At 45.4% G+C, this 26,985-nt stretch overlaps 1 protein-coding gene across 2 annotated transcripts in view; it reads left to right on the top strand.

Moving 5' to 3' along the window:
• Positions 1 to 26,985, top strand: part of fgfr2 (fibroblast growth factor receptor 2) — a 41,536-nt gene that overhangs the window by 11,187 nt on the left and 3,364 nt on the right. The window contains exons 5-16 of one of the 2 annotated variants that reach the window (XM_084375067.1): positions 4,344 to 4,513; positions 6,494 to 6,617; positions 11,392 to 11,582; positions 11,804 to 11,942; positions 14,480 to 14,673; positions 15,419 to 15,558; positions 17,567 to 17,688; positions 18,528 to 18,638; positions 20,458 to 20,648; positions 21,301 to 21,423; positions 22,825 to 22,895; positions 26,380 to 26,517. In XM_084375067.1, the coding sequence (XP_084231193.1) occupies positions 4,344 to 4,513; positions 6,494 to 6,617; positions 11,392 to 11,582; positions 11,804 to 11,942; positions 14,480 to 14,673; positions 15,419 to 15,558; positions 17,567 to 17,688; positions 18,528 to 18,638; positions 20,458 to 20,648; positions 21,301 to 21,423; positions 22,825 to 22,895; positions 26,380 to 26,517 (1,714 nt within the window). Of the gene's footprint in view, positions 1 to 4,343; positions 4,514 to 6,493; positions 6,618 to 11,391; positions 11,583 to 11,803; positions 11,943 to 12,671; positions 12,817 to 14,479; positions 14,674 to 15,418; positions 15,559 to 17,566; positions 17,689 to 18,527; positions 18,639 to 20,457; positions 20,649 to 21,300; positions 21,424 to 22,824; positions 22,896 to 26,379; positions 26,518 to 26,985 lie in introns of both variants that reach the window. The other variant, XM_084375066.1, reaches the window with a different exon arrangement.

Here is a 26,985-nt window from a genome sequence, read left to right as displayed (position 1 = left end):
GTACCTTTAAAATAATCAGGTGCTGATTAGCGGAGAATCCAGCAAGGTCACATTCCCCAAATACAAATACACTTAAAAAAGTCAACAACAGTTGGCACAAGCAGTCACAATCCCACTGTACAAAACTCTAACATACATTTCCATTTACATAAGATAATGAGATGCAAAAAGTATATCGGAGTACAAAGTCTGGCTGATCCTTCTACAATACCACAGAGGACAACTAGATACAGAATGCATTGCAAAAGCATGAGCTCCATTCTCATACGAAAATAACCGCATTGTACTTTCTACAGTAGCATTTGGGAAGTAAAAGGAAATATAGGCAAAAGGCTTGTACAATTTCAGTGAAACCAGCAGATATGTCGCACCGAAGACACACGTCAAAAAGATAAAAAATGAATCAACATTTTAAAGTAAAAGAAAGTCTAAAAAAATCTTACATATGTCCTGGTCTCCACACTTCATGAACAGTCTCTACACTGGCATGTCAGAACTTATGTCTGGAATGCTGGTTGTGATAGCCAAACACTTACAAAGACTTAATCCCTAAGTGAAATAATCTACTTAGCTTTGTCACTGCTTATTAGCACAGTTCAGACTGTGCGATTATGATTAAGGAGAGAGAGCGGACGGTCTGTATTCTTTCGGGATCGGGAGGAGACAGCTGTAAGCGATGCCAAAACTCATGGCAGCGCTTCCCAGCACCCGTATCTTTGCGATTCTATATCTTAGCATTCCTGTGTAGACCTATTCTGTGAGATTGGTGTGTGTGTGTGCGTGTGTGTGTGTGTGTCTGTAGGGAATACAGAGATTCCTGACATTCCTTTAGCTAGTGTCCCTCAGGTAGTTGGGCCTCATGGAGCCAGCCAGCCAGTCAAGTCAGCTGGGCTCATCCATTATGAAAGACGCCCATCTGGACCCAGTTACCCACCTGATGGGCCTGTGTGTGTGTGTGTGAGAGAGAGAGAGAGAGAGAAAGAGAAAGTTTTCCCCGAGTTTGTCTATGTGTTGGTGAGTATCTGGGGTAGTAATGTGTTTATGTAGCCACGTGCACACCAGCATGCGTTCGCGCACACATCGCTCGCCGATGCAAAGCCGAGGGCTTCCACATCTTGTTAAAATTCTCCACACGCATTGCGTCCCACCGTGAGCCCTCCTCCTCCACTTTTGGGTTGACTGTAATTGCCTGAAATCCATTAAATATGGGGGAGAGAGAGAGGAACTCAGCAAGAGGAAAAAATTTGGGGGAGAGGGAAAAGATCCAGCCATTCTGGTGGTAATAAGCTGTTTGAAAACAAAGAGAAAGCTGTTCTGGCAGTACAGTCACATTTTCTCGCCGTGTGTGTTTCTGAAAATTCAAAACCGAGATTATTATTAAAAGAAAAGGGGGGAAGAAGACGAGAGGGGAAAAGAGGCAGAGGGGGTTGGGGGGTTTGTTGGATCGGTACCAGCACTTCTCTGAGCATGCCGTGGAGCCTTGGCCTTGGGCCGAGGACTGGAGCGAGGGAGGAGGGTGCATGTAGGCGTGGGAGGGAATGAGAGCGGAGAGTGTGGGGTGTAGCTTCATTTTTTTTTTCTTCTGGAGCTCTCAGAATGGTTTGGGCATCAAGCCACGGCAAAACAGAGCATTTTGATTTGACTCTGTGTAGAAGATTGAAGAACATAAGCCGGTAGAAAAAAGCTGAAAAGGGAGCGAGTCCAGTGTTTGTCCATCATCAGCAGAGGGTGGTGTTATTGGAGGAGACGTGGAGGAGCCTCTACAGGGATCTGTGAGGGGAAGCTGTGTTAGGGGTGGTGGGGGTGGTGGTGGAGGGCAGCACTGATGTCATGATGAAGTTAAAGAGCCACGTGGAGCTTTGCATTCAGTCCTGCCGACGACTTAACTCATTGTTGTTTACATCATCCCTCATGGTCACCGTGCCTCTCCTCTCCTTTAGTTAAAGCTGCATATGTCAGGATCGTCATGGAAGAATAGATAGAATAAAATATTTTACCAACATAATTAAAGTTGTGACAAAGAAGTTCAGACTGAGACGTAAAGCACTCGTGCATAGCCCAGAGAGAAGAGCTTTTTCTGCTGTTAATGGCATCTTTTTTGATGTCCTGTCATCTGCTGTTATGGTAACAACTATAAATTGAAGATTATGGCAGCCGAGCTAAAATCAAGTCATGTTTTGAAGGAAAAAAACAAAAAGTCATATTAAAGTATGAGAAAAATGTTATAGTATGAAGATAAAGTTATTTCTAGAAAAAAAATCAACAATGTATAGAAATAAAAATATAAAGCTGCAAGAAAAAGTTGCAATGCAATTAAAAAAAGTTTCAACTAAAACATTTTAAAGGCCCTCAAAACCTTTGTACTTAATCTGTGCCTTATAGTGGGTAATGCAGTTTTTCATGAGCATGCAATTTCCTGCCAAAGTTTGAACAGTTTTGGCTGTTTCCCCACATTAGTGTATTTTTATTTTCTCACTTTTTTGAAATGGGTGGGAATCAATTGGAAAAAGTTGATGTCACACATTTCTGTAAACCAACCAGGATTCAGCAGCACAAAACAAACCATGTCAGAAATGTTTGGGCTCGTGAAAAAAATGCATTGGCACGAAGCTGAAAACAAAGTTGTTTTTTTTTATTGTTCTCACAGGACAAACATTTTTGAAGCTGTATTTTTGAAAATCTCCCAACGTGTGACCCTGATAATCCGGTGTGCAAAGTTGCCATGTCCAGCTTGCACGGATACATAGTAAAGAACAAGAAATCATTTCAACGATTGGGTCACTGTTGGATTTGGCTCTCTGGAGGAACTTAGAGAGAGAAAAAAATCTTGACTCATTCTCAGGAGTTAGATAACCTCAGCTCACCCCAGGCCAGCTTAGGATAAACAGCCATGAGTGGGGATCCGGATGCACGGGGCTTTGGGGGAGGCGGGGGCTCCTGGAGTCCACAGCAGTTGGGCGTCAGTGAGAGTTTGGCTTCATCTGGAGAGAGGTCTGAGGGTCGTCTCGTTTGAAGTGCTGCCCCTCCGGACGGAGAGCATGGGAAACAGCACCGCTCACCTTTCATGTCCCAACCTCATCCTCCGACCTGGCTGCCAGGTTGGGGTCGGAGGTCGTTTCGGAGAGACGGCCTCGCAATGGGCCAGTCTCCACCTAATCTGTCTCTGTCTGAGCAGGATAGAGTGATGACAGGGAGGGGACTGAGAGGTGAAGATGCAGGAAGAGGAGCGCAGATAGTGAGAGTGAGAAGGAAGAGGAAGAACGACTAATTATAGTTTTCTTAACATATGCATCTATTCAGGAAGGAAGAGCTCTGTTTACTGACTTTACTATCCAAGTATGCGCGACTTGTCCGGCTGTGCGTGCCAGAGAAAATGATGGGAGGTGTCTGATAGTATGCAGATTGGACAGGCGGGAAAGAGAGTGGAGGGAGGGCACTGAAAGCGGATACTCTCCTGGGACGTTAACTTATGTCTGAGGGTCATTCTGCAGCCAGTAGTGGCCTTATCTGTGGGTAGTCCCTCTGTTGCTTGTACTCCTGCTATTTGGAGAGGAAGTGATGGTGTGGAAGACCGTTTGGGTTGTTGTTTGACTTTGAGTTTCTCTTCCCCTCTGAGCCCCATCTGCTTAGGCGATCACGCTCCCAGGTGCAGAGAGAAAGGGCTGTTTGGGAGAGGGGGGGTGCTCGGAGGAAAATCCAGCTGACTGAGAAAAAGAGGGAACTAGGGAATGGACAAAACACAGGGAAGGTGACAGATTTCAGTAGGAGTACTGGTAACAATTTGGTTGATAACATCTGGAGAAAAGTATGCATCCTTCGTTAAACGTGACATTCATTTTCTCCCCTGACGGAGCATGATGATTTTCCAAGAGGTGATAAGCATCCCTGGCCCTGCCGTCCATATCTCGCCAAGTGACAGGCAGATAAACAGGGGAGCTATGGTAATTGGAGGAAGTGGAGGGAAAGAAAAAAAGCTGCTAAGTGGAATGAGATGAAATTGGATGTGATGGTCTAGTTACCCTCTTGGCAACGCCCAGGCACATTCTCCCCTCAGAGCTGATGTTTTTTCCCCCTCTGCAACACCCCGCTGAGCCTACAGGGAAAGTGTGTGTTTTTATTTAACTGTGTGAGTGTGGAGCTCTGGGTTGTGTTAGGCAGACGGCGGGTCAGGGAGGGTGGGAGGGTGGAGGAGGGGATGTGGGGGTTGTTCAGGTTTGGCTCCTCTGCAGTCACGCTTCCATGTATATCTGCCTTTAGCCGCTCCAAGGCCCCTGAAGCCAAACTGTTAATGCTGAGGAGGACGTGATTAGGAAATCTCAACACCAACTGTTCTCTGGTCGTAGGCGCTCCGTATTGGACCTCGTCAGCAAAGATGGAGAAGAAGCTGCATGCGGTGCCAGCTGCCAACACAGTCAAGTTCCGCTGTGCTGCAGGAGGCAACCCCCGGCCCAAGCTGCGCTGGCTTAAAAACAGCAGGCCTTTCCGCCAAGAGGACCGCATGGGAGGGTATAAGGTAGGATAAACAGTCATACATCATACTTTTTATTACAAATGTCACTACTTTCTCTTGCCTTTTACTGCTTTTTCTGAATGTATTTACAAGGGACCTCAAGTCAAGCCTCCTTCTTCCAATCATTCCCCGGCTGTCCTTTCACCCCCTTTTCCACCCTTCACTGGAGAGCCGGGAGGAGAGTACACAGAGGAAACGAGGGCAGGGTTTCTGGTGTGAAATTGGAATTGCTCATCCGTGCGCCTCCTCTCACCAGGATACTTTGCAGAGCCTCTCACTGTAACTCGAAATGCTTCTTTACCCCCAACAATTAGAAACTTAAGCCCGGGACTTAAGGGTTAAATGCCCCCAGACAGTAACGTATAGAGAGAGGAGGTAGCGTCAGGGTTGAAGTGAGTTGAGAATGCTGAGGTAACTCAATCAGGGAGAACAGGTCTCACTGGCTTCGGTCAGAGACGAGTATGTGATTGTAGCATGTGATTCTGTTGTTACGAAATGTGATTGACAAACACTGTTGAGGAGCTGGTTGAAGTTTTTGCAGTTCTGCGAAAAGGAAAAAGGAAACTCACTTAAGGTTAAAACTACAAACGAACTCCGGTGCATCCCCTAATTCTTGGAAAGAGGAACAAAGCAGTGACAATTTTAGACCTCATCACTTTAATTCCACGTCAGTAGTCGACTTAAATGAGTGTGACTTTCTCTTCACAGTCTTGTGGTTCCAACAAAAGAGCTTTGTTTAACTTGTGAAATCACCTCTCACCTCGGTCCCGTTTTGGGAAATAAACAGCCTGAGTTGATTTATATGTGCTGAAAATACCTGATTCTGTATGTCATGGGAAAGTAAAGCTAATGTGGTAGTGTTTTATTTCCTCTTTGTGCAACAAAAAAAAAAGAAGCCTGAAACCGGCTACAACGAGCCTTAATATGAAGAATTCCTCCACTGTGACGGAGTCTATTTAGATTGCAGTTTAGTTATATTTGCTCCTAAATTCCTCTCTTTGTCTCCCAAAACAAGCTGCATTCACTGTGCATGCCCGAGCCGTGCTGATAGAGTGGAATAACAGTTAAAACAGACAGTTATAAAATGAATTTATGAAAAGATCCAGTGATGCCGAACGAGTCCGAGGCCCCTGGTTAATGATTGACGCTTTATGAGGAAACACGTCTCCCTGCCAGGAAAGTTTAGGAGCAGATTATGTTGATGTAGCTGCTAATGTCGCTTCCCTTTGGCTTTCAGCGGGCTCATTACATCGGAGACAAAAAACAGCCGTGACGTGACGGAAACGATACAGTCGGGGCTGTCAGATACACTGTGGGCAGCTCATTTCTCTCTTTTTGTCAACAAATGTCGGACAAAAGATGTACCTGAGCCCGGCCCTGTGGCATAATCTCTCCATTGTGTGAAATGTAGGCCTGTACAAGCAGAGCTACAGTCCCGCTTCTGTGTGAGGACGGAAACGCTTTTGTTAGCTCACACCTGTGGATTCCACGCGGAGGTGAAACTATTTTGGTAAATAATTATGAATAATTGTTTGCTTGAGAGTGGAAAGGTGGGGTTTACTACCCACGATAGCAGTGACTGACAGGAGAATTAAAGGGAAGTATGTGGGACTCTCTGCTAGGTGTTTTTTTTTGCATTGTAAAAATGTTATCCAGTTCCGTTAATCCAGTTCTCTATCTATTATTGAGAACTCCCAAAATGACTAAAACAAATAACAGAATTATGATATTTTCCCAGCAGTTGAGTTTATTTGCAGGAATAAAGAAAATATTCTGACGCTGTAGAGTCAGTCTGCTGGAATCAACCTGTCATCAGCCTCAATATTGTTTTCCAGCTCTCGTCTTTCACTCCTCCAACCAAATCCGCCCTGTCCTCCTCCTCACTCACCCCTACCTCTGTATGTCTGTTCCTGTCTCTGTGTTTGAGTCTTTATTGGTGTTCCTGTCCACTCGTAACAAGAAACCCCTGCCTCTCCTTCACAGGTGCGTAGCCAGCACTGGACCCTGATCATGGAGAGCGTGGTACCGTCGGACAAGGGCAACTACACCTGTCTGGTGGAGAACGAGTTCGGAGCCATCAACCACACCTACACCCTGGACGTAGTGGGTCAGTACCATGCGCAAAACACACACTCAGACGCTCAGAGTACACCTGTGAGGCGGACAAAGACCGAGTGGAGGGATGGAGGAGGGGGGAGGCAGTTCTCACAGTGAGGATGGTGTGTGTGTGTCTGTGTGTGTGTGTGTTTGATTGCCCAGGTGCACTCTGGATGCAGGTGCAGGTAGCGGAGCGCTGCCAAAAATGCACGTCAACAGTTTTAATGTCGTCTGTATTCACATAATGTTTTATTAATTTGGCTAAATCCTACTTTCATGATGGTATTATGTGTTTATGATGTCCAATTATAGTGCACATGTGATGTGGTGTGATGACAAATTGTAGTTGTTTTAACCTATTTGGTTTAGTATGTTGTGCTAATCATCCATCTTAACTATAGGCAGGCCAAAACGTACTCAAATAATTATTTTTTAAAGGGGCAGGTTGTAGTTTTGGAGAAGAAATTCAAACTCAGAATTTTAATATTTGCAATATTAATGAGGTAATAACAAACTCGGAAATATTTATTTTTTCCATAACAGAATAAACAAGCTGTTTCAGAGGGAAATAAGGTCCCCAGAACACTGTCTGAAGCTAGAAAGGTGGCAGGGTCCGCCAGATATAAACAAAGTAAAACAGTATGAAACTGTGTTGTCCTTTACGGTCAGTTTGTTTATTCAGTCATGAAAACAAAGACTGTTTGTTTATTTAGTTTGTTTAGGCATTAAAAAAATCTGTCAATGAAGATCTTTCTCTTCTGATTAAAAAATGTCTTCCCCAAAAACTACATAGTGCACCTTTAAAGCTCAAAGGGTCAGTTCACCCCAAATAAAAATTGTTTTCACTGGAACGACTTTTTATTGAAGATACATTTCCTCGAAATTGCTGACAGTGAATTCTGTGGAACATTCGGAATAGCAGTGAAAAAAAACAACATCGTTGTCCAGTTTTTCAAATGCAGTTTTCCATGATTTGAGCACCGCAGCCTTGGTTAATAAAACAGAAACTATCTGCATGGCTCAGTACCTCAAGAGGTAAGTGGGACAATATGTTTTTTGTGCGATTAGGGTGGACTGACCCTGTAAGGTCAGCGGAGGTATGATGCGGAGTTAAACTGGTTGCGGATGATCGTTTATTGTCCCTCTCTGAGGACACAGACAGCTGACCTCAGCACTATTACAGCGAGTTCAGACCCAACTCAGTCAACCCCTCACTGTGACCTTTGGAGCGCAGAAAGCAAAGAGTGTTTTTCTGCTCAGTTTGCAGAATCGATAAGCAGCGGGGCCAACAAGGGGAGAGGGATAAAGAAGGCAGTAGATCAATCAGTGCATGTGTGTTTGTGTGCGAGCAACTTTGCCCTTAATTTGATGCGGGCCCGTACTCAGATCACTATACAGGCAATCAGTGCGCATCAAAGTTTATCTGACACAGTTCTTCTTCTAAAGGCTGGTCAATAATCCACAGATAACCCGGGCGGACATGCAGCTGCAGCAGTTTGATAAGAGCATTTAGGGGCCACTGGTCACTCCATGCGTCAGTAGTCTGTATGTAGAATTATTCTCCTACTGACTTTATTGTCCTGAGCAGACCTACTGTAATTACACACTTCTGTTTTGATCAGCGTCTCCATGGTAATAAGGAGTATTGTTTTCATTATATCAGATGGAGATTGAATACCTGAGGGTTTCTGAGTGTAAAGGCACATGCACACAAACACACGAAGCTCCACACGCGCGCACACACGCTCCCCAACTCTGGCCCCCTGCTCTGCTCCCCTCTGGATTTAGCTAAAGCTCTCCTTCAGCCTGCATATTTCTGTTTTTTGTTCTGTTTTATTGCAGAGCAGTAAACCCCCTCCATGTCTGGCTCCGCAGCCACTGCCCCCTGCAACCTCTTGCTTCATTTTCCTCCATTATAGTGGGGTGGACAGAGGGAGGAGAGGGGGAGAAAGAGAAAAGGAGGGGAAACAGAGACAGAAAAGGCTGTTCTTATCAGTCTTTTTTTCTCCCCAAATGACCTGCAGGATCAGCTATTAAAACCAAGAGGAACCAGCCTTTTCTGGTTCAAACTGGCCTCTGGAGAAAAGGGCCGCAGTGGGACATCCACGAGCAGACACACATGTCGAGGAGACACAAATGAGGAGTCAAAACAGACGTCGGCTCTTTCAATCAGAGCTGTGGCACCCAGTGGCCATGCGGCACTTTGTTAGTTGCCCCATGCCACCCTTTGCCATGCCGCGCTCTTCCTGTGCCTCTACCCCCCCCGACCCTTAGGGCCCTGTGTGCCAAACCGCCAGGTTACTCAGAGTTCACCCGTCTCGCATGGGACATCATGGAATGCCCTGGTCCGTCTCCTCACACTTCTTTCTTCTTCTATCCCAACACCGCGGCCATCAAATATCTCCCCTAATGACTTAATTGATAAATGGATGCAGTTTGGAAACGGGTCACTAAGTACTGGAAACATGAAAAGACACCGCAGGCGCTGCTCTTTCATTTGATTTCATTCGAATTCTTACTTACGTAAACGTGTAGGTATCATCCGCAAAATATACTAAAAGGCTGAGCTTCTTTTACTCAAATCTGAGGGGCCCTGAGATGATTAAATAGAAGAATAGAAGAAAAAACAAAGACTCACAGATCTGTTTTCAGTTTTTGGGCAAATGTACCCCTTTGAGCATTAAAGTCATTGAAACCATCTGAGAATTTTAAAGGCTAATATTTTTTATTTTGCCACTTTGTTTTGTTTTGAGGTCACAAACCAAAAACATTGGAAACCACTGTTTTGATATAAAAAAATCTATTTTGCTTAAAAATTTTGCCAAAATGTTGCATGTAAAGTCTTTATCTGAAATTAATTAAAAACTTCAGATTGAAAGTGAAAGGTAAAATAATTAACGTTAAAGTTGCATAAAATGGAAATACTCAAGTAAGAGTACTTAGTAACTAAAACTAAAATAACAAAAGGAATTTGAAGAAATAACAGTTTTGACATTTCTGAAGTTAGCATGCTAACCAGCCTGTCCCAGGCCAGGGCTCCTGTGCTAGCGGTGTAAACACTAACATTTCTTTGGTGCTCCAAGCTCCCAGTCTAGACTGTTAGCTGCACAGCTAACTGAGCAAACTAGCTATGCTGCCCAGTATTTGTTTGGAGTATACATTCTGGTGGCGAATTCTTACATATCACACCTTTAAGTTTAGTACTTGAGTAAATGTGCTTTGTTATATTGCACCACTGGATACATTGAAACCACCTGTCTGCCTTTTCTGTCACCGTTCCCTCATTTCATGCTACAGACAGAGAAGACAACATGGCCACGTTTTTCTTCTCCTTTCTCCCTCCTGAAGTGTACTTTTCTCGTGTGAGGTCGACGGGCCATTAAGGAGCTTCTCTGCACTTGTCCATGCCCACACACATGCACACACACAGACACACACGTGCTATTCCTTAATCTAATTTAACCAAGAATTGCTCCACAAACTTTTATTGTTTTGGGGTTTCTCCATAATCATGATGTGGCCTAATTTCCCGCGCTGCACACTCATTCTGTCATTTGGTCTGAGTTGTCGGCTCTGCGGCGCTGAACGCCCCGGCTAACATTTGGATCAGCCGTAATGAACGTTAAAGTGTGTGTTTTTTTTCTAAATGGCTGCTCCAAAAGTTGTTCGTCTTGCCAACATGACGGAGTTTTTCCTTTCGCCTGTTTTAGTAAATACATCTCATGCCAGACAGTATTCTGTTTGGTAGGTCTCACGATGAGAGCGCGACGGACTTAGAATGAAGTCGATCACCTCTTTCTGTTAGGGAAAGATCGTGAGGGTGAGGAGGCCTGTGAAAGATGGAGGAGAGGAGGAGAGAGACAATAAACAAGGCAAGCCCTAGGAATGTGCAGGAGGGCGGAGGGAGATGGGGAGAGAGGAAGGAGGGGTGGGAATCATCTGATCTGACAGATTTGAGAAAGATGGAGCAGGGAGACGAGCAGGCACACAGACATATGGAAGAAGTCTCTGCCTCCTACTTCCTTCACTCTCCATCTGTTGATTTCCCCTTCCCTCTCCCTGCTAATTCTCCCTTTCTTAGCCCTCCTTCTTAAACCCGGCCTCCACCCTCTGACCATCCCCCCGACCTTACACACACACAAATGAATTCCCTGCACCTACCTTAAGGCTTTGTTTTGGAAAGGCAATTCAGCGCCCCAGGCTGAGTGATGTCATTTTGTGTATGTGTGTGTGTGTGTGTGTGTGTGTGTGTGTGTGTGTGTGTGGTGGCAGCGGGTGGTTGCTGTCAGTGTGGGGGTTGGTGGGCTCCTCAGTGGGGTTGTGAAGGCCGGGGTAGTGTTTGAAAGGGGGCATTGTTCAACAGGTCTCGCTCTGTTTGGATTCGCAGGCCAAATGTTTGCTTGTGGAAGAATGCAGATAGCTGGTGATGTGGGGGTGCTGCGAAGGTGCTTCGCTTTCCAAGACTGGCACATCATTTTGCTTTAACCCCCGCCCCCGACTCAAAAGCAATACATGCACCCTACTTTAGGGAAGTCCTCCTCCACCCGAGGTGCTTATCTTTTAGTGATAAACGCCTCCGTCTCTTTGTTTTGTGGGAAGTCTCTAAATGTTTCTGAGATAAGAAAGAGGCAGCGCAGTCATGATTTTTCTTGTCAGGGTTGCTGGGAAATGTTCGCGCTCACAGTACGGGAAGTTCTGCTTTTGCGCAAGCATTTCACATCCTAAAATTTCAGATTTGACTGAGTCATGAACCATGTAAGTAACATCCCCCCCCATCTCAACAGAGCGGTCCCCTCACCGGCCCATTCTCCAGGCTGGCCTCCCAGCCAACACCACTGTACACGTCGGGGAGGACGCCCGCTTCGTCTGCAAGGTCTACAGCGACGCCCAACCTCACATCCAGTGGCTGAAACACATCACCCAGAACGGCAGCCGCTACGCCCCCGATGGACACCCCTATGTCCGAGTGTTAAAGGTAAATTCACACACTTCCGCTTTCTTTCCTTTTTTGCCAGTGGTTGCAGGTGTCACAGATGAATTTCAAAAGTCACATCATGAGCTAATCATTATATTCCCTCCCTCATGAGCTGATAGGTCTTGGTGGTGATTCCTGCTCTCTCCTCTGCTGCTGTCATGATGTCTGATTCATTTTTTTGTACATGCTCATGTCTAAGTATGCGTGTGTGTGGATTGCAGCGTTCAGGCATTAACAGCTCGGACGTGGAGATGCTCACCCTCAACAACGTGACGGAGAAAGATGCCGGAGAGTATACCTGTAAAGTCTCCAATTATATAGGCGAGGCCAACCAGTCGGGCTGGCTCACTGTCGTCCCAGGTAACCATTGAGACCTGAACCCCACCTACTCCTCCTCTCCCCCCCTGGTGTGGTTTCCTGGGATTTCGTCCCCTGACCTGCTGTGCTGTGGTGGTTCTGCTGGTGGTCTCTTGGTGGTCCCTGGGGCTCACGGACACTTCTCTTCTCCTAATGTCAGACCCTTGTGTTTCAGCTGCGACCGCCATGGAAGCACTGGTCGGACCTGCGTACCAGACACTGAAATTGTCACAGCTACCATCCCACTTTGCCTTCTCTTAAATCTTTCTCTCTCTCTCTTGCGAGCTGTGTCAAGATGGTGTTTGGTGTCGCAGCGCCATGCTCTCCATGCTCTCTCTGTGTTTGTGCATGTGTCCAGTCCGATGTGGGGACTCTGATAGCAGGTTCTGTTGGTGACGGGAACCTTTTTCGTTTTTTATTTTTGGTGCACTGGTTCTACTTCCTCATGTTTTGGTGGCATAGTGGGCTCTATCTGTGTTTATAAAACCTCCTCCTCACCCATGGAAACTCCCAACATCCTTTCCTGTAGATTGGACCACGACGATGGACGCCATCCAGCTCCTCTTATTTCTCTTTTGGTGTTGTGGGTCTCATTTTTTTTTCTCTCTCTCTCCCTCTCCCTCGTCTTCCTCTGGTTCTTGTCCTCCCTGTTTCTGGATTTCCGTTCCCCCTCTGCTCTTATCTTCGACCCCCTCTTTCTTCTTCCCCTTCTTCCTCTTCTCCTCTCCCCAGACCGCAGGTGTTAACACCACAGATAAGGAGATAGAAGTTCTCTACTTGCCCAATGTAACATTTGAAGATGCTGGGGAGTATACGTGCTTGGCGGGTAATTCTATTGGGATCTCCTATCACACTGCTTGGTTGACGGTGCTTCCAGGTATATACACTCGTATACTGTCCTCTCTCGTTTTTCTTCTCTAAAACGGCTGGGTTATGTCACTGCAATGACCTCTACGGAAGGCAAGTCCTCCCTCCGGAGTCTGAGGCACACAGCTCGAATATTAGATTACTGTGATGAATCAGCACGGTCAACATCCAAGACAATGTAACATAAGAGCAAGGAGCATATATTCCATAATATTATCTGGATTGGCGAGCTGTTGAAAGCTCTGAGCAGATAACGGGGCAGTTTGCCGTCGACTTATTATAACTCTGAGACGGAAGTGAAGCTCCCAGAGCAGCTCGAGTGTCTCCAGACTCCAAAAGGAGGGGAGGGCTTGTCGCCCGCCTTTCTCCTTCCCTTCTGTTACATCTCTCTCCGGCTCTTTAGGGAAAGTCTTTAAGTGCCACATTTTGAGTCTGCATGTCAAATAAACTGTTTTTTTTACTCACAAAATCTTCTCCACCCCTCTCCTGGCTCTGATAATTGGCCTCTTATGAGACCCTTATTTCTCCTTGAAATAAAGGTCGAAAGGTAAAGCTCAACACTCGCTTCAAGTTGGCTTGACTTTCTCGATTATCAGGGCCAAACCTCTCCGCCTCTAAATAGTGAATTTTGCATGTTGTGTGTTCTCATCTATCAACTCGTTTTATCCTATTTTTGTCCGTCGCTGTATGTCTGGCCTGTAATTATGCATACCAAAGGATCAAACACATAAAACTTAGTGTCAGTATCCGCCGAAGTTCACTCCAGGCTAGACGGTCGAAGGTTTCTGCTCAAGTTCTAGCCGAAAGTAGGGTGGGCATTAAGCGAGATCGATGGGAGTAGTTGACTGTCTGCAACCAGAGAATCGTTTTGTTTCTGTCTGTAAACAATACAGCGTAATGATCACAGGCGAGTCATTTCCTCTGGGAGTAATATGTAATATTTATTGCTCTTGATGCGCTCTATCCGCAGCCATGGCGCCTTCGAGGCTGTGGCTTCTGTGTGTGTGTGTGTGTGCGCGCTGTGGTTTTTGGACCAGCAGATACAGACAGGAGAAAAGGTTCCTACATGTAGCTTCACCTCCAGCTGGCTGACGGGCTGCTTGGTTGGCTGCGCCGCACAAGAGTCCCTGTTTGTGGTCTGGAGGGCTATGCATTATGGAACAGTCCATTTAAATAGCACACACACACACACACACAAGCTCATTTCCTCGACAGGAAGTTCAGGCCATATACAACCACCAAGGACACCGCTCTCCCTTGTTTGCGATCTGAAGTGAAGCACGGATTGTTCCGCCGGCCGTGGGTGTGTGTTTGTGTTTGTGCTCGCGTGTCTCCAACATTAGCACAGACTGCAGACATATGCAGGCCTGGCTCTACTGGCTGAGGCAAGATTTAAAATCTGTTGAGACATTTAAGCTCATACAGGTCTGTTAGATTAAAAAAGTAGGCGTGCTGGTTCCCTGGAAAGTAGAGAGGGAGGACGATTCTACAAAATCATTTGTGTTTAGTTTGCCTGCCGATCGTGATTACATTTACGCATGAGTCATCTCCAGAGCATCTGTCTCTGCGTTTGCCGGTCTGATACCCATGTGTGTCTGTTCAAATGGAAAATGTGCCTGTGTGTCACCCATCCCTCTAACTTTCTTCGCCTGCTCACCCTGTATTCTCCTCAGCCCTCGCGAAATCCCCAGGGCCCCTTTCCCCAGACTATGTGGAGATCGCGATATACTGCGCCGGCGTCTTCCTCATCGCCTGCATGGTGGGCATCGTGGTGGTGTGCCGCATGAGGAACACGGCAAAGAAACCCGACTTCGGGGGCCAACCGGCGGTCCACAAGCTGAGCAAGCAGATCCCTCTGCGCCGCCAGGTAACAGAAAGTAGATAAAGAGTTCTAATGGCATCTAACACCTCTAGAGGAGAAAAACACACACAAATATAATGAAGGACTACAAAGTCAAGTTCATACATGGATAAATATAGTAGGCTAATGCTGAAAAATATAATAAATATAATAAATATAAAAACTATTATTGCTTTTTATCTTGTGGATCTTGTAGAGAAAAAGAAGCACCTTACTACATATAGTGATATTTTAAACAGTCTACCTCCGGCCTCATTTAGAGAGCATGCATTTCTGAGCAAGTTAGCACCTCTGCCTGAAACTGCAGCCAGATTTTTTCTCTGTGTATGAGCCATGCTTTTCCCTCAAGGGAAACCAAAAGGTACAAAAAGTGTCGGATAACATTCTGCGGGGAGCCCGATTCCTGTGTCAAGGTAAGGTTAGGGTGGAGAGACGAGAGATGAGCCCCGGGGACAGCGGTGAACCTGAATGATTAACACACATTCATCAAAATTACTGTTGTTGCTCTCTTCTTAATGATCACTGAAATATAATCTCTGTCCTCGAGACACACCTGACTGTAATGTAGAAACATTAACCATGGAAATTAAGGATATTAATGTGTCATACCGACCAACATTGCTGGTAATTGCAATAAAAGCACAGCAGTCAATCACACGTGTACACATCGACTCCTCTAGTGATGCCTTGGAGCTTTAGTTGACCTTTGAACCCAGACTGCGGTGATCAGCCAATCTCTCTCCTCCTGTAGGTGTCGGCAGACTCGAGCTCTTCCATGAACTCCAGTACGCCGCTGGTGCGAATCACGACGCGGCGGAGCTCTGCGCACGATGAGCCAATACCTGAGTATGACCTTCCAGAGGATCCACGCTGGGAGTTTGCCCGAGACAGGTGAGAAACAACTATATGTCAGAATTTTCTGCGAGATTCTGCTGGTATTGATGTTAGAAATGTTATGTCCCAGTCCTAATTAAAAGTCTATTGCAAAATGCTAAATACATAATTATGTAAATCCGATTCAGCTCTTGCATAAAGGATAAGAAAAATCCTTTTATATGCTCATCTGTATTGCATAAAGCACTCAGGATTCAAGGCCTGCATTCAGTTGCTGTTTGACAGTATGCATGAAAGCTTCAAGCGCTACACCCTTTGCTCTTGTCCTCAATGTCAATACAACTATCTTTGGCTAACGGGTCGCATTACAGTAGGAGATAGCACCTAGATTACTACACAATGAGCTTCTGTCTGATTATATCTGTGCTGCATAATGATCAGATAAGTGTTGTTCTAGGTAAAGAGCGCCATTAACTCTGATAGACAGCAGGCAATGATGACTAACTGGTGGATAATGGTTGCAGTGGCTGAGGTAAAGGCTACTGATTCATCTGTTGGTGCAGTAGTAAAACGACCTGAACTTGGCCCCGTGCCTCATCGTGACAACTGCTGCTGCTACGTCACACTCTCACTCACACACAGTCGCACACACACACACACACACATGCTTCTGATGGTAAGATACGAAGCTGCGCTAATTACTGGTTAGCACTCGCGGCTTTCATCTGCATGTTTGGCCTAGGAGTGTTTGCTCGGTTTCATACCAGAGGAATTAGCACCGCTGAGGTTTCGGTTAGTCACAGTTGCAGCGGCCAGTGATAAGCTCCAGGGTGGATTTAATAAGACTGCAAAGGTTACAATAGTTTAATACCCACTTGAGACCGCTGATTTTCAAAGAAAAGGGAAAATCCCAAATCATAAACACAAGGGCCTGCCTTTCGTTAAACTTTGATCATAAATTTTACCATCACTCAACGGTGAAAAAACATTTCTGATGTAATGCTGGACATCTCTTGTGTGCATGCAGACTGGCAGTGTGGTGAAAAGTTTTGATTTTAACTGATGAACCCGCCAAATGGGATGTTTTGTCTGGGATGTGTGTGTCTCTGTTTGGGTCTTTATTCCTCGCCTGTCATTCCAGCGCCTGAGGGATCATGTTGGGATTGCAGAACATTGAGGAATGCTAACGTTTGCCGTTTGCGTGGAGGAAAAATAACATTGATTATGTGTGGCTGGATGGACAGAATGGTTGCCATTGAGCGTGGCGAGTGTGTGTGGACAGATAGGGGATTGTGTTACTACAGCAGGGCGCCGGCCTCGGGCCCTAGGCTTTGCGGCGCGCAGTGTGAGTGTTTACATAGCCTGGACACCGGGCCTGAGGGGTGGGGCCTGCAACTGTCAATCACATGAGAAAGCACCGAGGTACACTGCTAGTTCAGAGGTCAGAGAGGTGCTGTGCTCTGATGGATGGCTGTGAAAGAGCATGTGCAATCTGGCTCAACACAGCAGCTATTGTGACATGACTTTTCGATGAAATAGTACTTAAACTTCCATCTAGTATTGTAGTCAGGCACACCTGAATGGCAACACAAAGCCAGCATTCCATCTGTCACGGGCTAATGTGTCAGGGCTAAGCTAAGCCCTGTGTAATGACTTGTAAAGAGTGTATATTGGAACATGCCAAGACAGGGTAAACAGTTTAGAAATGAGTGCCTCTCCCTGGCTTTATCAGGTGATTATCGTTGCCATGTCTGCCTTCCTACCTACTGCCCTGGCACGGGCTACAGCCACCGCGCCAATAAAGCACTCACACAGACACAATCAGATTGAAACAGAGAGAGCGATCTAGTAAAAAAGAAAAAAAAAAGAAAAGAAAAAAACACAGGGTTGAGGTTGAGAAACTGGCGTGTTGCCTGGTCTCATTCCCTCTCTCGCTCTCACACTCTTTCTTTATTTCTGCACAGGGAGAGAATCGATGCCACAGTCAGATCAGGTCGATGTGTGTTTCAGCAGCTTAACAGCCTCTTGTCTGTTTTCTTGTCTTCCCTCTCTGTGTGTGCTGCAGGTTGACCCTGGGCAAGCCCCTAGGTGAAGGCTGCTTCGGCCAAGTGGTAATGGCAGAGGCCCTGGGCATCGATAAGGACAAACCCAAGGAGGCTGTAACTGTCGCCGTCAAGATGCTGAAAGGTAAGCAGGTCTCCTGTGAGGCTGTAACGGTAAACGTGTGACTTGTGCTTCGAATCAGACCACTGGGATCTGATGTACACTGCTTCATTATGTCTTGTGGGCAACCTGAGTACATTTTGTAGCTGATTTATGCTCCGACGAGGGTTCAGTAAAGGTGCAAGGCGGAGCCTGAGGCTGTCGTTATTATTCGTTATTGGTGGTTGCTGAGTGACGGCCAGGCTGGGCAGGTAAGGGTTAGGGGCGGTCACATACCTGACCCCAGAGCAGCAGCTGGCTGGAGCTCAGTCAGCACCCACACAAAGAGGCAAGTCACACAAGCAGCACTGCTATGATTAATGAAAGCAGCAGGAGGGGGCACTGGGTTGGTTTTGTGTTTGGGTGGGGGGCGGTTAGATCAGGTACAGCAGCAGGCGAGTGGACCAACCTTGACAATAGAAATTTGCTCTTCAGAGGTACTCCAGGTAAGGTAATGGTGCAGAGGAATGCAGGCAATGCCGTTCTGACTGTCTGGATAGCTCCTCTGTCTCAATCAGTCCCATGAAAAAGGAGCCTGTGCCGCAGATAATGAATCCAGATTGAACGTCTTTAATTCCTCCCCCTCCCTCTCCCTGCCGCTGAAAGGATGCCTCTGTAGTCTGTGTGAGGAGCTCCCCTCACTGCCGTAATTTTAGTCCACATTGTCTGTCAGCCGCACTTAATGAGAAGCACCTACAAAATGAGGTGTTGTCTCGCAGGGCAGCTACAGAGTCCTGAGTGGAGGTTAAAGGGAAGACAGGGCGAGGTGTGTTTGTTTTGGCAAGTTCGTCTTGGTAACCTTTGTCCATCTCTTCTGTTCTTAGATGACGCCACCGAGAAAGACCTGTCTGACCTGGTGTCAGAGATGGAAATGATGAAGATGATCGGCAAACATAAGAACATTATTAATCTTTTGGGGGCCTGTACACAAGACGGTAAGTAGGAGAGGGCTCAACATCATAAAGTACTACCTTAAGAAGGGGATTCTTAGTATTCAGTGTCTTATTTTCAAGGTTCTGCAGAGGCCGCTTGATCTGTCTTGTAATGCTGCACTAAAGGTTGCTGTGCACCTCAAACAAATTCATGAAATGTGTCATCAGACCACATCAGCCATTTGTATGTCATATGGAGAGGTTGGATTTAAATTGGACATGAAAAGAGGATAGTGAGCACAAGAATTCCCTCTCTCAAAGCTATTTCTGAAGATCAGTGTTGCCAAGAAATAATACGCGGCCCATTCACACCCATTAAGCCCATTTTCACACCTAAACACAACTTTTCGTCCCTGTGGAAAATAATTATGTTTTTGTTTTTAAGTTTTGGAAATTTACAAGAAAATACAAACATGCTAGGAAGCAGCAGTGGACAGTCTGGCCATCTGGAAGCTGTTTTCCATTAGGGATGTGCCAGATTAGTCAGCACCAGAAATACTAGTAGTTAAGCATACTATCAACATTTTATTAATGTAAACATGTAATGTGATGTCATGTCTTCTTCCTCAAATCTTTCTTTATAAAAAATGAGCATCCATTGCTCAAATGAACAGGAATGGCACTCAGTAGAGTGCATACCTCTGCCAAGGCCTAACAGTCCCCTTTAATTCAATCAAGCCAACCTGCATAGGTACCTTTCTGAATCTCCATTATCTCAGCTGCACATCGGTGGTAGTTGCAGGTTATTATCCCTATTGATACGGTATAGTGGCTGAAAATAAGACTACCCTATGTGAAAACATTCAAATCCACCAGAACCGGATTTTTATTATGATCTGCATCAAATTGCACTCACTCATAGATACCAGCCATCATCAAGAGGTATGCTTTATTCCCTGAGAACAAAAATGATGAAAAATGTTGCAAGAAAGATCATCCCTTTATCCGGATGTGCACCAAAAGTTAAAGGGGCACTATGTAGTTTTGGAGAAGAATTTCAAACTGAGTTTTAATATTTACAATGTCAATGAGGTAACACTACAAATTCAGAAATATTATTTTTTTCCATAACTGAATAAACAAGCTGTTCTCAGAGGAAAATAAGGTCCCAGAACACTGTTTGAAGCTAAAAGGTGGCAGGGTGCGCCACATATAAACAAAATAAAACAGTATGAAATTGTGTTGTTCTTTAAGGTCAGTTTGTTTATTCAGTTTATTCAGTCATGAAAACAAAGAGAGTTTGTTTATTTAGTTTCTTTAGGCATAAAAACATCCAATGATGTTTCTCATCTGATTAAAATTACATAGTGCACCTTTAATGGGGTCTATACTCTGGACCCATCCTCCATTCAAGTTTGGTGGAAATTCAGTAGTTTTTGTGTAATCCTGCTGACAAACCAACCAGCCAAACAACAAAGGGACACAGGTGAAAACAAAATGGTGATAACGCTGGTTAACTGTTGCTTCAAAGACGTGATATATGCAATATTTTTGGCAATGTTTAACCTTAATGATTAGATTGTGCTAAATTGTGACTGCTTCATGAGTGTTTCCATACCTCAAGACAAGTGGACTAGTTTAAAATTCTGTTTAAACGTCAAGAAAATTTGCCGTGAGGAGCTTCCTCGTGTCTTTGAACAGTACTTTACTTGGAGCAAGCTTTAACTTTCAAGTCTTGACACTCAAACCAGAGGTGCCTCTTCTTTTTTGTGATGCATTCCATAAAAAATTCACTCAGATTTTTGTTCACTGTCACTTTATCTCAAAGGGAATCATTTATGACCGTGTTCAAAAGGTAATGTGGGTCTTTTCTTCGCTGCAGGCCCTCTCTATGTCATAGTGGAGTACGCCTCCAAAGGCAACCTGAGGGAGTACCTGCGAGCCCGCCGGCCGCCCGGCATGGAGTACTCCTATGACATCGCCCGCGTCTCAGACGAACAGCTCACCTTCAAAGATCTGGTCTCCTGCACTTATCAGGTGGCACGGGGCATGGAGTACCTCGCCTCACAGAAGGTAAGACGAGGACACGCACAAACACCGTGCACTGAACATTTGACGTGCTTTATCCACGCAGGTTTTACGTAGGAAGCTTTCTCGTGCGTCACTGTGGGAATATTGTCTCCTAAAAACACTCCTCTGACCCCCTTGCCCAATCCCTGCATTGTCTCATCCCATCCCACGACAAAAGCCCCTCTGTGTGGAAGGATTGTGAGGTTTTCACAATGGGGATGCGGCCATGTTGGCCAGCAGCAGCCTCACGCTCGCTCTCACTGTTGGAATGTGACAGAGCGTACAGCCTCACACGCACACGCACACACATGAACATGCTTGCACATGCGCGCTGATGCACAGAGACAACTCTGGCCATATATGTGGCAAAGTATGTGAGGAATCTTTACTTATCCAGACATGTTCATGTCAGTGCAGTCATCGCGGCGTCATGTCATGCAGTCAAGTGCTACTTCTGTGCAGGAGATATCTGGATGATTACGTGCACCGCAAACATTTTAACACCGTTCCAAAATGAAGTATACACCTGTGTCAGAGCTGATTTATTTGTGCAGTGAGGTAACCATCTTATTCCTCTCTCCCCCTCTTTTTCCACCTTGTGACCTCCCCTCTTTCCTCCCTCCTCCCCCCTGTTTTCTCACTCTCTCCATCCTAGTGTATACACAGAGACCTGGCAGCCAGGAACGTCCTGGTCACAGAGAGCAACATCATGAAGATCGCTGACTTTGGCCTGGCCAGGGACGTCCATAACATCGACTACTATAAAAAGACGACCAATGTGAGTCCTCAACCTGCGAGGATGTGCGCTCTGAGCGAGTGGAATGTTTTTGAGAGCCGCAGTGTGAGATTAGTCCACCCGTCTCTCTCTTTCCTCTAATTCCCTCCCTTCCCCTCATCATCTTTCTGTTGCGCTCTCTCCCTCGGCTGGTGTCTTGGCAGAAGCGGCAGGTTCCCAGGCCGCCTGTGAATGTAGTGCTTCTGGAGACCCTGCCTTGTTTATCCCTCAGTCTCTTTTTTCCCTTCAGTTCCATAGACACTTATACAATTAGCCAAAAAAGAGAGACGGAGTGAGAGGGAGAGGGGAGCGGCTTAAACATAATTGACATCTCCATAGTGGCCCAGTGGTGTCTTTTCTTTCCCACCACGGAGCAGCATTGCTCGCACATCCTCATTTAGTATGCATGGATGGCTTTTCATCGCATGCACAATCACGCTGAGAACTAGCTGACAACAGCAACAACAACAATATGCTATGATGCTGATGGTAATGATGATTAGGACAATGACGGCAGCGACAGTGATGATCACTTGCGTTAAACCAATCGAGACAGAGCAGTCATTGTAGTGCTACTTCTCTTTTATTTCCTACTTTGATCTGATAGGAACAGATACTGATGGGAATTTTAATAAGATGAGAAAGAGAGAAATTAGAAATTTTGAGTTGAGATGAGAAAAGATCCTCATTGGCTGATTTTGTTTGTGCCTTAACAAACTAAATAAACAAACTATCTTCGTTTTCATGACTGAATAAACTAACTGACCTTAAAGCAAAGGTTGTTTATATGTGGCGGACCCTGCTACCTTTCTAGCTTCAAACAGTGTTCTGGGGGCCTTATTTTCCTAAATATTTCTGAGTTTGTGTTATTATTATTATTAGAATTCTGACTTTGAATTTCTTTTCCAAAACTGCATAGTGCCCCTTTAAATAAACCCACAATACAGTCTTTGGATAATAATTATGTATTTCTTACCATTTTTCTTGCATAGTTCTGATTCTGGTAGCAGTAAGTTTATCGCCCATTAGTATGTACATTAGCTTTTTAAAAGGACCTACTTGGGTGTTGTCTCAATGTCTCATTAGATTATTCCTGCCAGTCCTCCACTACACAGATATTGACCAAGGTCGCCTTGTCAGCAGTGTTTTAATGGCACATAGAGATAAACTCTCCTTTATCTGTGACCCTGTTTATCAGCTCTATTGCTTTAACAATGTAAATGTTCCTCTGGGAGATCCTTCCTCCCAGACTGTCGCTCTTGTGCCTTATTCCCCAGGCTGCTCTCACATATTCCTCCAGTAATGAGATCTCCAAGCAGAGAATGAATCAGGCCAGGATTAAAGAAATCCAGGGGTGGGTTGTGTGTACATTTTGTTTGACCTCTTGCCTGTGTGTGTCCTCAGGGTCGTCTCCCGGTAAAATGGATGGCTCCAGAGGCGCTGTTTGACCGGGTCTACACACACCAGAGTGATGTGTAAGTATATAACCACAGCTACATGATTGGAAATCCATTTACACACACCAGTGGTGCATAAAACCCTTCTCAGACCAAAAAACACACTACCACTTTTTAAGATTTCATTTGGAGGCCGGCTGTCAGATTCAGAGGGTTGTTTTTCAGGAGTTGGTGAGGTGTTTTGGTGCAGTGCTGGTGAGTGTTAGGTGGGGGGCAGCTGCCTATAGGGGTCCAGGACTGGCCGGTCTGTGGCAAAAGTGAGGATTTCACGCTAGACTTGTAGCCAATGCCGTGTTACTAATCTGACCGGCTTCAAAGGGCCCTGGAAGGAGCCCGGAGCCCACAAGCGCCTCCTCCCCCCACCGACTCACCCCTCCGGCTCGGCTCGGAAGTCTCCCCTCCTTTCGGGCCTCCACACATGTCTGAACGCAACAATGCTGCGGCCCTCATCCTCCTTTAACCCCCTTCTTCACTCTCCTCATTCGGCGACACTTTGAACATGTGGCTCATCGTTTTAGAGCAATTCCATGATCAATATAATCCCCCCCCCCCCACTCCGCCTGCTACCCGGCATCCTTTCGCACCACCGTTCTTAATTTCATTCATCTGGTATGTGAATTGCTGACCCGTCTCTGTCTCTTTCTTTTTTTTAAGTTCCAGAGTACTCATTCTAAAAACAGAACAAAGGAAGAGCCTGCCTCTCTTTTTGGTGTTTGAGTCTCATGCGTTCTGACAGCGTCGTTTGAAGTTTCTGCTCCAGACACTGGCAGCAGAAAGTGTATGTGGCAATTAGATAAATGCCTCGCATGCTGACCCCTGGGAAAGGAGAGTTTGTGTTTGTGTGAATCTATGAGTCATACACCGGTAGCACGCTTAACATAGCGCCCACCCGGTTAAGCACTTGGATAGGGAACCTCTCTACTGTCCGTGTGTGTGTGTGTGTGTGTACATAAATAATATGTGTGTGTACACATGATGCCCTTCATGTTTCATAGCGCAGCACCAGTCAATAACCTGGGGGAGTACCGGGGGCTGAAGGGTGGGGGGGTGCAGGCTTGAAGTGGCCACTGCAGTCCTTTCTATCAGCTCACTGCTAATTACGTTTCATCACTCACTCTTAGTAATTGGCTTTTTCACATAGAGTATGAAGGGAAAAGGACGATGAGGAGAGACGTCGGGGAGGTGGAGGCTGGCGGGCTCACACTCAGACATCATCAGCAGCGTAGGCGATCCATATATGACATCAGATTAAATGAATACATGAATTCCAATGAAACTCGCCTCTCGCTGTTTTGACAAATGGGTCCAGGGGGACTCAGCTCCGGCTGGTTCAGGGAAGGTAAAGGACTGCAGCTAAAGCCCAGAGAAGGTATCATAGCCGGGCTCCGCAGAGGACATGTGGGGGGGTCTTATCCCCCCCCAGCATCGAAAAGAAAAACAAGTGTATTCCTTTAACTCTAGGTCCTATACTGCGTTTCAGAGCCTTAAATCTTCATATTTTGACCGGATTCACTGATTCATGTACATGTATTGACCGGATCGCCAACATTCATATTCATGTTGCTTCTAATCGATAACATAAGTTCAGCAACAGAGAATGTACAACCTCACTGTTTGAAATATGAATGTAATGAGAGAGACAACTCCAGAATATTAACTCTGCTCATACAGAGTTACTTTTACACTGATTGGTTGACTTGTTCAAAGCAACTACAAGGGCATTTCTTGTTTTGTTGATACTGGCGGCCCATGTGGACTGTTTTCAGTTGAGATCAGCTAATGATGTTTCTAGTTGTGGCTATTAAGATTAATAACAATGGTAAAAAAAAGGCTAAATGTAACCCTACAGCTAACACATTTGGTTGCTCAGTTGTAATAATTTTGTTAATTTAATTTTTAGCACTTTTTTTTACTCAAGTAAAGTTTTGAGATACTTTGCTTGAGTATTCCCTTTTCTGCTACTTTATATTTTCACTTCACTACATTTATTTAATAACTTAAGTTACTAGTTACTTTGCAGATTGCATGCTGCATCAGAGCCAAAGTAGCATATTTTTTAATTAATTTATTTTATTGGTATTTACTTTTTACTGTAATTTAGTTGTTTTTTCCCCCAGAAAATTACTTTCTACACTTAGGTACATTTAATATCAGATATTTTAAGACCAAAGTAATATTTTAAATATATCCTATATGTATATAAGATATATATAGATATCACTTTTACTCAAGTATGACTTTTGGGTACTTTTTACAACACTTTCATCTCGTAATGTCTTCATAATATTAAGCTATACAGCAAGATATAGCTCGGTAGCAAGGACAACATCAAACCTTACGTTACTAGCCAGGTGTTCTGCTGCTGCCTGACAATACAGACATATCTGCTGCCGTACCACCAGACTACAGAGTAGCTTCTTTCCTCCATTTCATCTTTATGTCTTATCCAACCAAGATTAGTCTGAATCCAACCCAGACAGACATTATGAATAACTGTAATAATTATACAGAAATAGCCTTCTTGCTCATTGCTTATGTAGGTCATATAGAAGCATCAGTATAAAATTGAGAGCGCATTTTGTGTTGTATGTTTAAATATAGCTTGTGTATCTAGTTGGCTGGAATACATAAGTCCTCTCTCATAAGGCCCAATCCAGGTCAGGTAAAGTGACCCGGAGCATGTTGGTTTGGGTGTTTATTTGGTGAGTCAAGGTTGGTTGCAGTTGGATGGAGCAACAGGTTGACAAGCACTAAGCGACGCTTACAAAGTAGCACGGAGAGGAGAGATGAGTGTGTCGACAAGTACAGAGATACAACGCAGTGATAGAGGAGGGAACAAACCTGGGGCTGGTTGTGTAAACAGATGGAGGAAGTGATAAACCTGCCTGACCATGTCTACTCGCCTGGTCGGACCACTAACAACGCCTGTGGCTGCCTGGATGCTTACATTAGTGTTTCGTGTCTGCGCTTTATAATAGAGCCTTTGTTCTGACGTGAATCAAGCATGCTGTCAGTGCAAGAGTGATTCATTTGAGACGCCGTGTGGACCCACAGCGTGACAGTGATCGAAATCACCGCCGTTGACTCACTGATACTTGACGACCGGACACTCGGATGCGGAAGTAGTTAATAGTTAATAGTCGCTATCCATCTCTGGACCTCTCCGTCCTCTTTTGTCTGCCGTGGGTGGTCCGCTGTTTGTTTTGGTGTGGTGTGACTGGATAATGCCAGGCTGTGTGACAGGCCAGCAGGGCACAAAAGCCATCATTGAGATCAGGGCCTGAGTGGCACTGGGAGCGGGTTCGCACCACAAGCCACCGGACGGCAGAAAGAGGGCATTGACACCAGCGCAGTCACACTGTTGAGGCTGTTTCCAAACTTTGGCAAAGCGACTGAATGTAAATGATCTGTATGTTAAAGGGGTCTGTTCTTGGATGCTATTTACAGATGAATACTGGTGTTCTGACTATAGTTTAATGTATATGTTTTTCTGTTTCATCAGCTGGTCATTTGGGGTGCTGATGTGGGAGATCTTCACCCTTGGGGGCTCCCCCTACCCTGGCATTCCTGTTGAAGAGCTCTTCAAGTTGCTCAAAGAGGGACATCGCATGGACAAGCCTGGCAACTGCACCAACGAGCTGTAAGAGTTTTGCTTTATCCTCCCGCATTTTCCAACACTGACTCCCGAATACACGCTACACTCTAACGCCATCCCAGTCTCCATCAGATCCATGACTGTGTCCACTCTGTCGGGCCTCTGCACAGCTGTGACTGGCTGCTATCAGTGTCCTCATTCACAATGAGTCCTCTGCAGTCAGAGGACAATGGCACAGCTCTGTCACGGTGCCACACTGAGAGGGCTGATGGAGAACAAAGTAGAGACAGACACAGTGGCAGTGCATGACACAAACACATGATGCTATTTAAAAAAATCCAAAACACTCGGAGGCATGTTTGCGATCAGAAGCACGCCAGAGTTTCTGTTATTGACAGCAGACTGAGATACATTTCCAAATGAGATGGTGTCACACAACACATGCGGTTTAGATTTACCCTTTGATATGGAGACACCTGAGTCCAGATGCGTAAATCATTTCAGCTGGCAAAC

The sequence above is a fragment of the Pagrus pagrus genome, assembly GCF_965226575.1.
Source record: "Pagrus pagrus genome assembly, chromosome: 15".
NCBI classification, from domain to species: domain Eukaryota; kingdom Metazoa; phylum Chordata; class Actinopteri; order Spariformes; family Sparidae; genus Pagrus; species Pagrus pagrus.
This window is presented reverse-complemented; position numbering and strand designations above follow the sequence as displayed.